Source organism: Pecten maximus, chromosome 6 (genome assembly GCF_902652985.1).
Source record: "Pecten maximus chromosome 6, xPecMax1.1, whole genome shotgun sequence".
Lineage (NCBI taxonomy): Eukaryota > Metazoa > Mollusca > Bivalvia > Pectinida > Pectinidae > Pecten > Pecten maximus.
In genome coordinates, this window is record NC_047020.1 from 22,098,841 (window position 1) to 22,118,476 (window position 19,636).

The window sequence follows — 19,636 nt, forward strand, 5'->3', positions numbered from 1 at the left end:
CAATTCATGTCAACAGTGATGATAAAAATGCAAATGTCATCGAAATTTCTATAAAGGTTGGTATCAAATTTAAATAACCTACAATAAACTTACAGTTATTTGAAATGAAGCGGCAAATTAGAGTGTCTAGCTCACTAACCTTCAAGCAATATTAACATTCCACGACAAGACCTGCCATAGATATAATGTTTATAAGGGCCAAGAAAAAAGAAGAAAATCAAAATCATCTGAAAAATCAATTATATTTTATCAACTTTGTATAAAAATAGGAAATTATGAATTTGATAGTCTTGATTTTAGATAAAAAGATGACATATCAATTTAATTTATTGATATATCTTATCTCTATCTTTTATGACCTGTATGTTGTGATTTAATCATTTAAATATTTATCAAACATGTATTTAATGTTTGTTAGTTTGTTTGCTGGGTTTATCACCCCATGAACAGCAAGGGTCATTTTGAGGCAGAGTCTCCTTGTAGTAGCTGGTGACTACCTCAATGAACAAGGCCCATATTGCATACCATCCAAAGCAATTAGGGTAAAGTAACTTGCCTAAGGACATAATTATGACAGCAGAGGCTGGCCTGTTTCTCAGTCTGGAGAAACACAGACCAGCATGGGTTGGGAGCACGTCGAACCACACACCTCAGGTTTTCTCTGCAGGTAATGTGTCCGGCGCTCTAACCGCCTGAGCTATTGCAGCCCTCTATTAAACTAGGAATCTGTAAAAGCAAATATTATTTTACATGAAATTGTCAAATATTTTCTTTTTTTTTAAAGACAATTCATGACCCATCTCTATGTCGGGACATTTTGGAGCCTGAACGGTTGCTACCTGAATTCCAATGTCACCTGATTATACCAACAGAGAAGCTTTCTGACTAACAAAGGTATATATGTATATATATATATATGTACTTTATGAAGGCGTCCATAGCTGTCCATCAACTTTCTAGTAATGGATCATTTAAGCCATCAAATCTGAATCCGATCTCCAAATCATGTATATAGTGGGTGGGTCCACAACACATACTTGTCATCTAGGCCATGTGAATACAATTTCTCATATGAAATATTGATATCAAGAAAACATTTCTAAATACATACATTTAATATGTCGGCTTTTTGTCAGACTGGGAAAAAAGTGATATATCATATGTTAAATGAACTTTGTAAAATGTTTTTTTCCATCTACAGAAAATAAAAAGTGAGGTAAATCTATTAAAGTATTTAAATGGTTCAGATTTCTGAATTGATTTTTTGGCATGTGTCTGACGTACGTTTGGCTGAACACCTGCACTGATACATTCAATATGCCAATATAATGTCATTTATTTAAACAGATGTTCATAAGGCAACTCCCAGAAATTTTTTTTTTTTACTAGAGACAATTAGAGAAAAAATATGTCTGTAATTTTCAAACAAACAGAATAACAGCAGAACTCAAAGCCTAAAACTCATTAAATAAAATGAAATGGCAGTGTTGTTAACAGTGAAAGCAAAAACAATTAATTTATATATAATTTATATTGGCCATTTCAAAACCGTCTGTGCTTCAGGAAAAATATATCCATCCTCAGAAACGTATAGAGCTTTACACACTTGTCACCTCTATTTAGAGAGGGAGGAGATGGGACCAGTTTTGGCCCTTTATTTAGAGAGGGAGGGTATGGGGCCAGTTTTGGCCTCTATTTAGAGAGGGAGGGATGGGGCCAGTTTTGGCCTCTATTTAGAAAGGGAGGGAGATGGGGCCAGTTTTGGCCCTTTATTTAGAGAGGGAGGGGATGGGGGCCAGATTTTGGCCTCTATTTAGAGAGGGAGGGGATGGGGCCAGTTTTGACCTCTATTTAGAGAGGGAGGAGATGGGGACAGTTTGGCCCTTTATTAAGAAAGGGAGGGGATGGGGCCAGTTTTGGCCTCTATTTAGAAAGGGAGGGGTGGGGGCCAGTTTTGACCTCTATTTAGAGAGGGAGGAGATGGGGCCAGTTTTGGCCCTTTATTTAGAGGGAGGAGATGGGGCCAGTTTTGGCCCTTTATTTAGAGAGGGAGGAGATGGGGACAGTATGGCCTTTATTAAGAAAGGGAGGGGATGGGGCCAGTTCTGGCATCTATTAAGAAAGGGAGGGTGGGGGCCAGTTTTGCTTCTATTTAGAAAGGGGGACCCCTGATTTGGACCCTAAACTGCAGAGACTAAATGATCAAGCAAAATAAGTTACATCAACTTATAATTATGATTGTTGGCCAGTATGGAAGTGCGCCAGGGAGTCTTACTCATGACAAGAAATCTGAGTACTAAAAGAAAACCCATGTGGTCGGGCAGGTGATTACTTTCTACATACTAAGGAAAATCGAACCTCAGCCAACATATGTAAATGGCAAAATGTAACCACTGTTCGACCTGACCACCTTAATCTTATCTTTGTTCTTCGATGGAGTTCTGGAACTAAATCAATCTTTAATACATCACTCCTGTATAATCGAAAAAGTTTGCTAGTCAATTGAGGCGGTATATCACATGGTTTGACTACATTGTGAGAAATTTTTGACAGATCTAGCCGACAATAAATGCTCGATACGCTGAACCAAGTAGGTGTGTATCTCCATTATCAATCACCGTATCTGATAAAAGTCTTGTTACTATTTATAGCAAAACAATGTGTACTTGATTCTGTTGTTGACATACGGTAACAACAAAGGTTGAGTCGACACTACCAGAATATACCTGTATAAAATATACCCCCATATGTACTAATTGTTTGGCTTTAATTGCTTCCTGAAATGAACAGCCATACAAGCGATCATGCATTCATGGCAATATCAATATGTCTGCTATAGAACTTTTCTCATGTACCACTAATACATCATAATATTTAATTGAAATATTTAGCCATGCGACATTCACGATTATATAGATACACAATAGTTTATTGTGTTAGCACTGCGAGTAGGTTTTCAATTTGTCCGAGATTGATACAAGGTTCACATTAGCCACCCCCAGTATTTGATATATGTTTAATTGATCATTAATTTGATACACAGCATGTTGTGTGAACCACAAGGGTAATATCATCTCTTGTATTAATGCTACAACATATTGTTCTTCCTAGAAATATCAGCCAATTTATCAATAAGTCCTAAGCCAGTAGCTTAATCGGATGTATAAATTCCTGAAATGGGTCGACTCCTAATAGTGGACAGTGGTCAGCTGCCGTGAAACAGTGAGTGACCATTATCAGATATTGATGGAGTATTTATCAGCCTACCTGCCTGGTATGCAATATCTTCTGAAAGGTTCAGCTAGAATATCAATTGGTAGTCAAACGTTCTAGGAGATGAAAACACAAGAAGGGGTTGATTTATTGGGTTCGGGTTACAAACCAGAGACTAAGAAAAAATCATGTTTTCATTATTATACAGCTTCATGCACAAATATTAAATCACAGCTTGAATTGGATCAAATTAATGTTCAATAAAACACTTCAAAATTAAAATTTCCATGAAGTAAAATGGCATAAAGTCCAAATCCTGGAGATTTTTTACAGCCAATGGTTTGGATATTATATGACTTCTAAGAAAGATGAACATAAATGTTTATTTCATCAACATTTGTCCTACATTTGTATAGTAATGACAAAGGGAAAGACAACTCACACTATTTCTAAGGATTCAATAAACGTCCTGATTATCTCCCTTGATGACAGTTTTTCAGAAATAGTTGTGGAAACAAAATCAATGAATTCATCACAATGAAAACGATGGCCACATGTGACAAGGTACTGTGATACACGTTAGACTTAAAGACTACAACATCTGCCTCCCAACATACCACAACTCCATCATATAAAGCTGCTACAACCAAACTGCTCCCTCAACTTTCTTTTATAATCAACAATATGTAACGGAGTATTTCATTATTTCTTGTTCAAGAGGAATGATCTTAAACCCCAGAACACAGTCTTCAATGCTTTAGATTTATTGAGGATACTAAAAACTGACACTACATGTATTTCGTTTCTATTACATTACCAGTTCACCCATGCAACCCCAGAAAATATACTTTTAAGTACATGTGCGGTGAAAAGACTTAACAAATCATTATGAATCACATTTATATAAAAATATGATTTTGACCTATCACTGGAAATTACAAACATTTGTAAGACTATAATTATATATAATCAATGTCCAATCAGCTTTACTAAAATGATAATGTCAAAATATAACAAAAACCAGTACGTTTATGTATATAGCTAGAGTGTTTGGATGACTTTAAAAAGCTGTTGATGGAATCAGAACAATTATCTGGAATATGTATTTGTGTAATACTTTATCACCATTTTCTAAAACCTACTTGGAAGAGGGGGGACACAGATGTAAGCTAACAACAATTTCGTCTGGAGGAAGTTCAATAGATGGATCTGCTGCCGTTAAATTCTATGTGGATCAAGGGAGTAAGTGCAACAGATGGATCGACTAAACCCACCCATACAAGAACATATCCGGGAATATAAATGCTACATGATTTGTATTTATATTCTATCTCTCAATATCTTACAATTGAGTACATCATTAGAGTTGTTGATTTACAAAGTGACAGATTACATAATTAGGTTAATTAATCAGCACATCAATTTTCACAAAACATGTTTGAAATCGCAAAAGTACAAAGTATACATATAGATTTTTGTATATTTATCTTAAACAATTAATTAGCCTAGGTATTTTTCCCTGACACTATTAAAGGCCTCACCTGAAAGCTGAGTACATCACTATGGAAACGCACTATACCTGTCTATGTTATTATCATATGTAAACGGCTTCACTGCAATATAACATTATAGCAACATGCATATGTACAGATCCCAAGTTCTCTCAGGACTACAGGATCTGGGCCACACCCCTTCCAGACTGGGAAATCTTGTATTTGGAAACAATGCAGTTTTCCCATATGGAACAGTATACCCTGTCAGTTCCAGATGATTCCTAACTGAATTTGATGACAGGCTCAAAACACCAGAATATGTATCACAGCTGCAGACGGGTGAGGGAATAGGTAACATTTGTGAATAAACAGCAGTGAAAATACCTCTGTCATATCTTATAAGTTACTGGTATAGAGAAGGGGAGGGGGGGGGGGGGGGGGGGACATCTGACACAGAGAGACATAACACCATATATGACATAATATATTAAAGGCTAGCTAGTACCAATTAAAAATGTCCTTTTACCTGTGTCGACCAGTATAGACAATAAAATCATGTGTGTTCAGTTCTATCTACACATATAAAACATATTATTCTTACCTGTATATAGTTTAAATTCAGGTGGTACGTAAATAAAAGTCTTCTTTCCCGAATGTGAAAGTACACAGTATGTATATCAGTCACGGTACACAGAATCACATGGTAAGCTATGTACACAAAGCCGGTACATAGGTATAAACCTGTTCAGGAAACCTATGAACAGATTTTCAATATTCAAATCAACTGTAGATACAGTTAGAAGAACCGCTGTTTTGCAGCTGTCATATCAGAAGTGAGGGTAGAATTTGTAGAACAGTTTATCATTTCTCACCTGTTTAAATGACCAGGTATGACACAGGTAACATAGACTCGTTAGTACACTGACAACACTGTTATGCATCCAGGTAAAGGTAGTCACTGAGCATGCCTGGCAATGATAGTGTTGTCGATGACATCACAGAAGGGTGAGCTCAAAAACAAACTTGGATTGCCAGGTAAAAGTCTACACTTCCTATATATCCAGCATTACTATCACCTGAGAAAGACTTATAGTCTATATCCTATTAAAGCCAGATCAATATTCTATGGTCTGTTTCAAATAAACTAACATGTACCCTGGAACACTATCACATGTGCTGAAGGTTCTGTATCCCTAAACTGGTTCTAATCAATGATGTATTGACTGACGATTTAATATGATTAAGGGACTCAGACCAACGGTCACCATAACAGGAATCATGGAAATGGTTTAGCGATAACTTGCAACAATAAGGTCCGAATTGATTTTTTATTCATGAACATATGAACAATAGTAGGACGATTTTCTCAAATAATAGCCCTTTATTCTTTCCTATAAATGCTGTAACATCAAATAATATCGGTGGTATTGATCAGAGCATTAAGTAGTTACAGAAATCCCTTCACGTGATTACCTATTGTAATGAGTTGGCTGTTCACACACGGTTTATTTCCTTTATGAATACTGTACCTATTCTGGTGAAATTGTTCATGTAAGATTTTAATCAGAGCTCATCATCATTGAACTCTACAATTTGGTCATGATGTAGCAGGAAAATGAAGATTTTTTAGGACAGTCGAGTTGCACGTACAGTGGTAACACACTTGCCTTTCACCTAGCTATAGGCGGTGGATGCTCCATTTCCCTGATCGGGCGTGAAAAGGTATGGGGTCACCTGCCAAATAATGTGGGTTTTCCCTGGATACTCCACTTTCCTCCCAAAGTAAGACAGCTCATACATTGCCATTTGAGCCAACAACAATGATTAATACAAGTTGATATAGACATTGTGATTTATTGTTGTAAGATAAATACTTTGATAAAGAAGATTGATATCAATTTAAAGTAATATTACTTCATGTGTTTGTAACTGAGTACATCATTATGTCAGTGTATCCACTATGGATTGAACCCAGGACTCATGGCTACTATAGTCCAACTCTCCCCAGCCAAGTCAGTAGGACTAAATAAGTAAAGTTAACACTCTACCCATATAGAGACCGTCTCCTTACATTAACCGAGCATAAATTCAAAGGAAAACATTTCTTCATCACAGATTTATACTTGTTGTATTTCATATTGTGTAAAATGCCATATAAACACTGGGACTTCATTAGAATTCAAATTGACTCAGTAAAACTATTTTAAGATATTCTTTATGAATAAGAAAGGTTACCAAACGTATAAAGTAGTTATGGACTATAAGTATGTCAATGTACAAGGAAAACAATAACACTGACAAGTGACAGTAAATTATATAGAGGATTCCTTACCCCAATTCTCTCGTAAAACTTCCGAGCTTTATATCATATATATATTACAATTAGTCAAATTTATTATGACATTTACGCATAAAGATTTCATAAAATTACATCATATCTACAAGGAAATCAACTCTTATTCAAAATTCTATATATAGATTGGCACTGTTAAATTGGTCACTTTACAGAACTTTATATAGATCGGCACTGTTAAATTGGTCACTTTACAGAACTGTATATAGATCGGCACTGTTAAATTGGTCACTTTACAGAAGTATATATAGATCGGCACTGTTAAATTGGTCACTTTACAGAACTGTATATAGATCGGCACTGTCAAATTGGTCACTTTACAGAAGTATATATAGATCGGCACTGTTAAATTGGTCACTTTACAGAACGATATATAGATCGGCACTGTTAAATTGGTCAATTCATATTGACAAGAGAAGTTTATTTTTGATAATAAGTACTGCAATGAAATAGGCTATTTCATTAAAACTTTATCCAGATCAGCACTTCTGATGGAAACCAAACACAATAAATAAAGTATAGGTCGGTTGGTTGTGTATCCCTGACACAGACGATTTTGAATCTCAGAAAAAATGTGTAAACAACAATTGAATTTGGGAAAAATTACCATAATTATGATATTAGTTTCAACAGAAACACGGAGCTTGAACTAAAGGAAAGATTAGACAAAATTACATGCATGTACAGCTTTTTCGAAAGTATTGTTGATGAACCGTGTAGCCGATTGATAGATATACTTGTATTATCTTTTAAAAACAACTTCTCAGTGTCAAATACATACCCATTATTCAGATGCATTTGTATGTAAAATTCTAAACAGTTCAACGATACCAGAACAAGTAGTTTTCTTATATATTCTGACACAAAATGCTTTGCTGATGAAATTTTTTTCTATTATCCTTGACAGACCCTTTTTAATGTTTTCAAAAAGATTGACACCAATTCTTTACATAAGCAATACATTTTGACATCACGTTTTTATGTTTTCCATAAATGACAATATTTGACGGGAAAATCATGTACAATGATTTATGATGACGTCAAAGTCGTAATTCTCGACACAGAGATTACAGGTAAGCACTTTACGATGAAAAAATAATCAATCATCTATAACATAGTCACCTGATATCTTAATTATGTTTTTCATTAAATTTGAATTCCAAATGCCAAAAGCTCCTGTCAAAAACTTCCTGCTTATCAAAATATATAATCCAAATTAATCAGAGCAATTATATAATTAATGTTAATTTAAAGGAAGAAATAATATTAATTAACATTCAACAGGTACTTAATTAGGAGTTATAAATATAACTTAAAATCATATTTATTAACATAAAAGCTGACAGAGGATGTGTACATTCCTTTAAACACGACTTTGAGTCGAAGTTTATGGTAGATTTCTGATGTTCTAACTCAGACTGAAATAGCACATTCCAAATCCACTCGAGCAAAATGTCAACAAAAGTCAATCCAGAATTCTGACGTTTTTTGTACTTGTAGAACTATACACTTTCCTTAAAATCTAAGCTCAATGAATTAAATCTGTTGGTAAAATAACACATTTTTGAAACTAAAAAATGCCCTTGTTGCCACTTGACACCCCGAAACACAGTTTGGTGAGGATTGCGCCAGCAGTTCCTCAGAGATTAGCTTGTTACATTGCATCAGGAGGAATGGGATGGGACACGACACAAGGCGCCCCCCCCCCCCCCCCCCCCCCCCCCCCCACCACCACCACCACCCCACCCCCGGGACATGGGTAACACTATACCCCCACCACTTCATGGGGCATGAAAAGACTGTATCAGTGTGATGTTTGCCTCAATCAAGACAGCCTAATTGCAATTTATCATTAAAACATTTTTATTTCACAAATCACAACCATCTAACAATATTTATAGTTAGAACTGTGGATTTAATTGACAACACCCAACATATTTTTCCAGTGTCCCCCCCCCCCCCCCCCAAAAAAAAACAAAAAACAAAACAAAGAAGCCACATAAAGTGACAAAATCAGAAACTATTACCTCACAGAATTGATTTCCGAGTGGTGGCCCTGTAACACTATACCTGTAGGATTGCCTGCTGGCCACCATCAAAGCCTAAACTTCTCCCCAGAATACACTTTCCGGGACATAAAAGCAGACCAATGCATGGTCGTGCTTTTCATGTTTGATTGGTGTGAGGAAGCAACAAATTACTGTTATTGATGGCATGGATTTCACACCCTGTGATTACATAACAGCTATAGTCAGACTTTAACAAAAACTTTCATTTTCCTGGACTCAAATATCTTAAGTATTGTCAACTTATTATAACATATTACGAAATATTAAAAGGTATCAGAAATGATTCAAATCCCAATGCATGCCAAGTGTACCAAGTATACCCGCAGTGTACCAAGTATACCCACAGTGTACCAATTATACCCACAGTGTACCAATTATACCCACAGTGTACCAAGTATACCCACAGTGTACCAAGTATACCCACAGTGTACCAAGTATACCCACAGTGTACCAAGTATACCCACAGTGTACCAAGTATACCCACAGTGTACCAAGTATACCCACAGTGTACCAATTATACCCACAGTGTACCAAGTATACCCACAGTGTACCACGTATACCCACAGTGTACCAATTATACCCACAGTGTACCAAGTATACCCACAGTGTACCAAGTATACCCACAGTGTACCAAGTATACCCACAGTGTACCAAGTATACCCACAGTGTACCAAGTATACCCACAGTGTACCAAGTATACCCACAGTGTACCAAGTATACCCACAGTGTACCAAGTATACCCACAGTGTACCAAGTATACCCACAGTGTACCAAGTATACCCACAGTGTACCAAGTATACCCACAGTGTACCACGTATACCCACAGTGTACCAAGTATACCCACAGTGTACCAAGTATACCCACAGTGTACCAAGTATACCCACAGTGTACCAAGTATACCCACAGTGTACCAAGTATACCCACAGTGTACCAAGTATACCCACAGTGTACCAAGTATACCCACAGTGTACCAAGTATACCCACAGTGTACCAAGTATACCCACAGTGTACCAAGTATACCCACAGTGTACCAAGTATACCCACAGTGTACCAAGTATACCCACAGTGTACCAAGTATACCCACAGTGTACCAAGTATACCCACAGTGTACCAAGTATACCCACAGTGTACCAAGTATACCCACAGTGTACCAAGTATACCCACAGTGTACCAAGTATACCCACAGTGTACCAAGTATACCCACAGTGTACCAAGTATACCCACAGTGTACCAAGTATACCCACAGTGTACCAAGTATACCCACAGTGTACCAAGTATACCCACAGTGTACCAAGTATACCCACAGTGTACCAAGTATACCCACAGTGTACCAAGTATACCCACAGTGTACCAAGTATACCCACAGTGTACCAAGTATACCCACAGTGTACCAAGTATACCCACAGTGTACCAAGTATACCCACAGTGTACCAAGTATACCCACAGTGTACCAAGTATACCCACAGTGTACCAAGTATACCCACAGTGTACCAAGTATACCCACAGTGTACCAAGTATACCCACAGTGTACCAAGTATACCCACAGTGTACCAAGTATACCCACAGTGTACCAAGTATACCCACAGTGTACCAAGTATACCCACAGTGTACCAAGTATACCCACAGTGTACCAAGTATACCCACAGTGTACCAAGTATACCCACAGTGTACCAAGTATACCCACAGTGTACCAAGTATACCCACAGTGTACCAAGTATACCCACAGTGTACCAAGTATACCCACAGTGTACCAAGTATACCCACAGTGTACCAAGTATACCCACAGTGTACCAAGTGTACCAAGTATACCCACAGTGTACCAAGTATACCCACAGTGTACCAAGTATACCCACAGTGTACCAAGTATACCCACAGTGTACCAAGTATACCCACAGTGTACCAAGTATACCCACAGTGTACCAAGTATACCCACAGTGTACCAAGTATACCCACAGTGTACCAAGTATACCCACAGTGTACCAAGTATACCCACAGTGTACCAAGTATACCCACAGTGTACCAAGTATACCCACAGTGTACCAAGTATACCCACAGTGTACCAAGTATACCCACAGTGTACCAAGTATACCCACAGTGTACCAAGTATACCCACAGTGTACCAAGTATACCCACAGTGTACCAAGTATACCCACAGTGTACCAAGTATACCCACAGTGTACCAAGTATACCCACAGTGTACCACGTATACCCACAGTGTACCAAGTATACCCACAGTGTACCAAGTATACCCACAGTGTACCAAGTATACCCACAGTGTACCAAGTATACCCACAGTGTACCAAGTATACCCACAGTGTACCAAGTATACCCACAGTGTACCAAGTATACCCACAGTGTACCAAGTATACCCACAGTGTACCAAGTATACCCACAGTGTACCAAGTATACCCACAGTGTACCAAGTATACCCACAGTGTACCAAGTATACCCAAGTGTACCAAGTATACCCACAGTGTACCAAGTATACCCACAGTGTACCAAGTATACCCACAATGTACCAAGTATACCCACAGTGTACCAAGTATACCCACAGTGTACAAGTATACCCACAGTGTACCAAGTATACCCACAGTGTACCAAGTATACCCACAGTGTACCAAGTATACCCAGTGTACCAAGTATACCCACAATGTACCAAGTATACCCAGTGTACCAAGTATACCCACAATGTACCAAGTATACCCACAGTGTACCAAGTATACCCAGTGTACCAAGTATACCCACAGCGTACCAAGTATACCCACAGTGTACCAAGTATACCCACAGTGTACCAAGTATACCCACAGTGTACCCACAGTGTACCAAGTATACCCACAGTGTACCACGTATACTCACAGCAACAATTAGTCTTGAGGCTAAAAAAGGAAGTACGTAGCTAGAGAACTGACAAAGGATGAACATGCGTAAACATGTAAAAACGTACAACAGAAAGGAACAATATACCTTCCTGACTTCTTTGTGATATAATAATGATGTAATAATAGTAAATATTCACATTAAAGGAAAAACACAATGATGTTCATTGTAGATCAAATATTTTGAAAACTTTCTTTCTGTACCGACTTGTTAAGCTGACAGTTTTCAACCATTGTTCCAATACTGTTTCCATTTTTCATTTTTTTTTTTTTCTCTTTCATCAGTTACCAACAAGATCTAGATAAGAATCTGCTATGTCAAAAGAAGCAGGCAGGTGCAAAATAGGGCCCGTTCATACCTAAGTGTGGTGATTAGCTGTAATTAAGGGTCATCGCTCTGTCAAGGTTACAAGCCCTTATGTGTATGTTAACCTTGTCCGCTAAATAGTTACAAAGGATGAGGTTTTTTATCATTATAAAGGGCTTCATTTACATGTCTGGCCGATCAAATGATGGTCATTATCCTTATCTGTCCAACATCTTGTGTACAGACTTTTTGATTTGGTGTCTGGTCAGCTGTATATTAGAGCCTACCTGTAATCAATTACCACGGAATCACCTGCCCATTCTACTATTACATCCAGGTGAGTTGATCTTCATTCCATAGATATTGTCTTGTCCTTGTCAATGAGGTGAATGTATTATATATATATTAGTTACGCCCAAAAACTACCACCATCACCACAAATATCAGGTCATTCATGCATATTTTCTGTACATTGTGATCGTTTATGATAGGAAAAAATTCACAACATAAGCACAACATTTTCCGTTTGATTCTAGCAAATATATCACAAAGTCAAAAAGCTCCAAATCAAAATATTCTTACACAAATTCAAAATATACAGGTGTTACCAGGCAACGTGAACATTCAGGAAGAACATACTTCTGTTGATGGCCGAGAGCCACCAAGTTACAGGTTTCTTAGAGAGAAGGAAATGTCAGCAGTGACAGGTAAAGTCTGGTAAAAACCCAGGAATTATTCATTAAATGGCCCACTTTTCTAAATCTCAAACTTCCACTGGAATTTTCTCGAGTCGGAGTGATTTATTTACACAAATAAAGCCTGAGATAAAAATTGGTCCATGATTCAATAATCTGTCGAAACCTCCGCACACTGGTGACTTGTATGTATGAACAGAAATCCTATACTAAGAATAATACTATAATCCAGCTGATAATCGCCTCTCAATCCTGCCCTTTCTGTTTATCTACCTGAATTATTAAGTCAATATCTCAATAATCCTCAACCAGAGTTTATATTCTTTTCACTGCCAAACTTTTCAAATTATTTTAAAAGTTTTGAACTTGAAACATCACCTTCTTATTGAGCAATCAATAAAAAAAAAATATGAACAAATCTAGATGTACTAAATGACTAGTTACAACACAGGAGTTCTTCCCTTTGTCCGCCTTTTCAAGAACGTTCAAAGTGTTTCACATTACAGCCATGCATGATTTTATACAAGGTCTAAACCATGCATAGCTCTTCATATCTCACACCAAACTTACCAAGCAAACTGTGGGATCCCTGACCAGCTAGATCGACTCCTACTCCCCGAAGACAGTTGGCGGGCCAGCCCTGACGGATGTGTTGACCTCGTAGTCTCCCTCCCCATTATGACAGGTTCTTGTACAACAGAGTCATTATCCATTTTAGTTGATTCATTGGAAGACTCTGTCCCATCTTTGGACGGTATTTTCACGCCTGGTGATGTCGCTTGTTCTGTTTTATTGTGGTCAACAGAATCTGATCGAGCTGACATAGACCTAGGAATTTGAGATCTTGGACTATTTTGACCACTTCTGGATCTTGGGACATATTGACCTTGTTCAGTCAGTTCCCTCCCGACATCCTTACCACTAACAATAACAGATCTCGGACTATTTTGAACACTTCTGGATCTAGGGGTATATTGACCACTTTCCTCCTGCCCCTTCCTCGGAACATCCTTACCACTAACAATAACAGATCTCGGACTATTTTGACCACTTCTGGATCTAGGCGTATATCGACCACTAACTTCCTGTCCAGTTCTAGAAACATGGTTACTACTAGCGATAACAGATATTGGACTTTCTTGCCCATTCCTAGATCTTGGACTATAGCGAGTGTTCACATCCTGTCCAGTGGTAGGGATATTTTGACCATAACTACTTGCAGATTGTGGAATTCTAGATCTTGAGACATGTTCACCTGATACAGAGCTAGGAGTTTCTACATCCAAAGTAGAGCTCTTCTCTCCAATCCTTGTTCCAGCAATGTCCACATCCATTTCAGATCTGTAGGTATCCAGACGACTATCAGTCTCAGAACTTTGTAAATTGTGACTGCTATGGTGTGAATCTGAGCGTGTTTTTGGAGGAATGGGATGATCCTGGCTTCGTTGTGGCGATGCCAATCTTTTTTGACCTGGCATATCAAAACTACTTTGCAGTGGCCCGCGACTCCTGAAAGGTGACTCTGAAACATTTTGTGATGAATTCTCTTGACCTCTTTCTGTAGTTTCTGCAGGAGAAACAGCATTACTGGGAGATTCATGTCCAGTTCTTTGTCTATAAGACATTGCTATTCTTCTTTTGTTTCCAGTATCTTGCATCTTTGATACACCAGGCGATCCCGATCTTTTTTGACCTTTGAACTCATGACCTAATATTTGAGGATCTGCCTTTACAGGTCCATTTTCATGAGTCCTGAACGGAGATGCAGACTTCTTCCTCTGTATCTCCAGTTGGAACATAGTTCCTGACGGAGACTGACCTCTCCAAGGGGATGATGGACGACTATGATTGACCTCGTGACCTTTGTGACCTTCTTGAGTTAAGCCAGAAGGCGAGTGACCTCTCATTGGTGATGAAGACCTACTATGACCTTTTCTGGGTTCAATGTTAACACTACCCCGTGAAGGAGACTGACCCCTCCATGGTGACGATGTATGACCTTCTGGAATTGAGCTTGAAGGTGAATGACCCCTCACTGGTGAAGACGGACGGCTTCCTAGAGAAGAAAGGTCTAGTAAGAGTGAGGAAGGCCTAACAACACCTTTCTGATCTGACTGGCCAGTATGTGAAGTAGGGTCACTACTACCCCTCGACGGGGAAGATGGTCTACCCTGTACTTTCTGCTCAGTTTGTGTCATATTTCCAGAATGGCCTCTCCATGGAGATGATGACCGACTAGGACCTTGACTATTCGACTTCTCCAAAATGACAGGAACATGATCTTGACCTTTCGGATCTGTTTGGCGAGATGGTGACTGGCCTCTCCAAGATGATGGTCGTCCTTGACCTCTCTGACTGACAAGAATCAAATGAGCACGCCAGGGAGCAACAGTAGCCTGCCCCCTGGTAGAAGTATCTGGCCAGCTTCTTTTGACTACTTCTTGTTCTTTCGACTGAGAATCAACTCCCTGTCCTTTGGACTCTGTGTCTTGTCCTGCCTTTGACACAGTATCTTTCTCACTGTGAACATTATTCACATCCACATTTGACCCATCTGAATTTACCTGTCCTTTCACTGGACCCTCAAACCGACTTCTTTGGCTGCTGACAGTCCCCGGTCTGGGCATACTACGATCATGGGCTTTCCAGGGTGAGGCTGCTCCACTCCCTTGTCCCCTAAATGGGGATCGGCCCCTGTGGGTGATCATAAATTCACTTCTAGGGGTGGAGGTTTGAGGCCTAAATAAAGACTCCCGACTGCCCCTTAAACTTTTGCTATCAGTCACCGACTCACGACTGCTTCTCAATGACTTGCTTTCTAGTAAAGTCCCAGTCCCTTCTGGACTCCTTACAGGGCTTCCCGACTTCCCTATCTGAGAAAATTCTGAATCTCGCCATGGAGATGACCTTCCTGACCTTGGAAGTCCTTGACCACTGTCACTGAGTGACCTTGAACTTGCCCAACGAGTGGATAATGAATCTTGAGGTGGTGCATCAATACTAGTGCTTCTTATTGGTCCCCTGGGAGTGGGAGTAGAGACCCTACCCCACGGAGAATCCCGTCCCCCTGTGCCAGTCCTAGGAGTGTCTGGAGTCAATAGACTCCATGGTGACCCAGGTCTTGACCTATTACAAGTCATTCTGGTCAGACACTAAACAATACCACAAACTTTTCAGATAAACTTCCAGACATTATTTCAAATCTCCCAATATGACTTCTTCAGCTTTATGATGTACTCCTGAATGTTGAATGTCCACAAGTTGTCTGGAAGACAGCTAAACCATATGATATAGAACTCTGATTATAAATCCTGGTAGATTTTGTTGTGTCAGCTCCAACCTATAATATCCTCTTCAAATTATATGCTTGTGAACCTGAATGCCATCATTTACACCGACAAAATGGTGAATGATTCTTTCATAAAACGACTGGCATTGTTCGTCAACAAGCAAGCATTGTTGACATCCAGTCCCTTGGGTCTATCGTATCATCTCCCAATTGATTACAGAAGTATTCCACTTTTTTGTGTAACCAAATTCTAAAGATTAATTTACTCCCGTTCAGACTTTAATTTCCAGTAATAAATAGCTAAATCCTCCCAAATAACCAACAGTTTGTCATAAATTAAACTTTCTATTACCTATTACATTTCTAGATTACCACTTTTAAACAACAGTATTTGTTCGGCCAATCACAACAGAGTGTAATATTGTACTGCACAACAAGATCACACTTATTTTGTAAACTGGGTATAACTCGCCCCATATCCAAGACCTTTCCACACATTAAAACATGGAATTCTGTCAAAGCCAAGTCTATTTATAGTAACATCCAGAAAAATGAATATCCCTCACAACTAAAGGTAATGTTTTAAAATTCACATTTAAATCCAAATGTAGGCAAGTCATTTTTCTTTACACACATAAATCAGTGCGGATCTCCAAAGGTTGTGTTGATAATAAAATACCTATACCAAACACATGTGTGTAGGAGATCATTTTTTCATAGTGCACCTCTATACACACATAGTATGTCCATGTAAAAAATTAATTTGAATACACAATATATTATGAATGACTCAGTCCGCCTATCTCATAATTAAGCTCTTTACAATGTGGACACAATATAAAGAGAGGTTTAAACCACCAATGCCATGACCAAAACAAAACAAAAACTCTACTGGTAGGACCATAGTTAAGGTGTATCATTAAACAAAACCTTTAAAGAATTGTTCTTTGGACAGAACTCAGCTCAACTGCCTAAGTATATTAAATTTTGGATCGTTTTCAGAGAACTTAACTTACAAAAGCCTCTTATGAAGTGTTCAATTCATATAGGACTGAAGTTGATGTCAACGTAACATGAAAAAAAGGTTAAAAAAAATATCCACAAACAAAAAGATGACTTCTGATCAAACAACTACAGGGTAATTTAACATTCAATAAGCATGACTGGTTGTTATTTGAGGATTTTGATTGTTCTAGTATTCGACTTAGTTGTCTGCACTCCCTCTGTTGGGCAATTTACGTAACACAATGAACAGACTAATAATAGAATTATATTTTTTTTATTACCTATATATGTGTATCAATCATCAATTCTGAGATCTATAGCTATTGTCAGTTTTCCTTTTTCAAAATTTGAAAATTTCCAACACTATAAAAAATATTGATAAGGTGATATATATTCAGATTTAATCCAATTTAGGCCATAATATGCCCCCTATAGGGTAACTATTAAAGACATGTGCATGATTAAAATTAATATCAATATGACTTTTTTCCCACAGGCTATGGACACAAATCATTATTTCTAAACTTGATATGTATATGTATCTATAACCTTTTCTAGACAATGCAAAGCTTATTTATGTATACTTATCCAAATAAATCAAAACTAGAGAACATAAATTGAATTTTATTTTCCTTTGGCAGTTCCTAGGATCAGAATGATAATCCAATAATCCCACACTGTAAGTTGTTTTACTGTTCTTATCTGGGTCCTAATCACAGCACCTGTCCAGATTCAGCGATTTATACATGTTATTATCTATTACCACATTAATGTGTTTTCGTCATATACAAATGTTTTGTCACTCCTAAGGAGTGTTTTTAAATCAGACATGTTCACCAACTGATAAAAAATAATTTGCACACAACAGAATATCTCAATAAAGGGAGACTACTCTGGCAAGATAATGCCAAGAATTACACCTAATAATAACATGAATCCTGCAAAATTTCCGACAAAGTAAAATATTTTCACAAAAAATTCTGAAAACTACACGGTCATTAAAATAAAATTTCCATGAAATACATTTTCTAATATTATTTTTCTACTGCTTTTACAGAAAAAGATATTTTACACTAATGATGATCCACATGAAACCATATAGACAACAAGCATATTTGGGAGTTCAAATGAACCCAACAGGTATACATGTATATGTTATTGTATTGTTACTGTCCACCTCCTACCTACACGGAACCTGTACATAAATAATAAACACTGTCTTCACACACCTCTCAAGAATTTACCTGTAGGAATTTTGCAATCAATAGGTAAACAAGTTTATGTTTCTCTTACTCTGGGTCACAATGACTAGGGGGTCAATGGACATTATATTAGGTGTGAAAACTGACCCCCCACCAAATCTTAATGCCTAAATTAACTTCACCTGTTTAGTGGAGATTGGGGAGGGGGGGCATACCAAACATTCTTTGTCTAACAACATCACAGGTAAACATAAATAATACCTCCCCTGTGAGGGCAATACTTCAATGATCTGATCGGCTGAACTAACTCTACCAATAGCGTATATATATGTACCTGAGAGAATACATAAATTGCTGAGATATCAATCCAACAAGAAGAGGCCCAAATGGCCTGCTAGCTGTATTGCTCACCTGGTTGGATGTGACCAAACATCAAAATAATATAAACGTTCAATTCGTTAATACCTTTACTTGTTGAATTCGAATGATGCAATATATAGTTATGAGGTGGGGATCAGGTACAGCTGGTCCAGGATATAACCCAGAAACAAAGTCCAGACTCCCTTGGGATTTTACAACATTATTGTTTTTAAAGAAATTAAATCCCTTGGGGTGGGAAAAGACCCTTGGACCTATTTTCACATCAGGATTGTATTTATCTCCTGATGCCCAGCAATGCTACGGTAATGGGATCAGGATCTCAACAGTTTCTACGACATCACATAGGAACTCATTATACCTCGTTAGGGGTGCACTGTGGGAAAAGACCCCAGGACCTATTTTTATAACAGGATTGTGTTTATCTCTTGATGCCCAGCAATGCTATATATGGTTATGGGGGGAGGATCTCAATGGTTTCAAAAATACAAAAAGTCATTAATAACAATATACCCAAATTGCTCCCGCCCTTATGCAACCTGGGGGTCAGCCCCACCATTGATTGGAAGCTTTTTGAAACCACGCCACGAAGGGATGCTACCAGTCAAATATGAGCCAAATCCATCACTTCATTCCAGAGAAGAAGTCTTTTACAACAACATAGGCAAATTGCTCCCTTTTTGCCATGCCCTATCATTTTTATAAATTTGAATCCCAGCCACATAGGGATGCTTCCTACCAATTTCAATTAATTCT

General features: G+C 38.0%; 1 protein-coding gene across 2 annotated transcripts in view; it reads right to left on the minus strand.

The window, feature by feature from the left end:
• The window catches only part of LOC117329246 (hornerin-like), a 158,017-nt gene extending 141,856 nt beyond the window's left edge, over window positions 1–16,161 (minus strand). For both annotated transcript variants that reach the window (XM_033887092.1, XM_033887091.1), the window contains exon 1: window positions 13,577–16,161. In XM_033887092.1, the coding sequence (XP_033742983.1) occupies window positions 13,577–16,146 (2,570 nt within the window). In that variant the 5' untranslated portion in view covers window positions 16,147–16,161. The remainder of the gene's footprint in view (window positions 1–13,576) is intronic.
• Window positions 16,162–19,636: the final 3,475 nt, after the last annotated feature.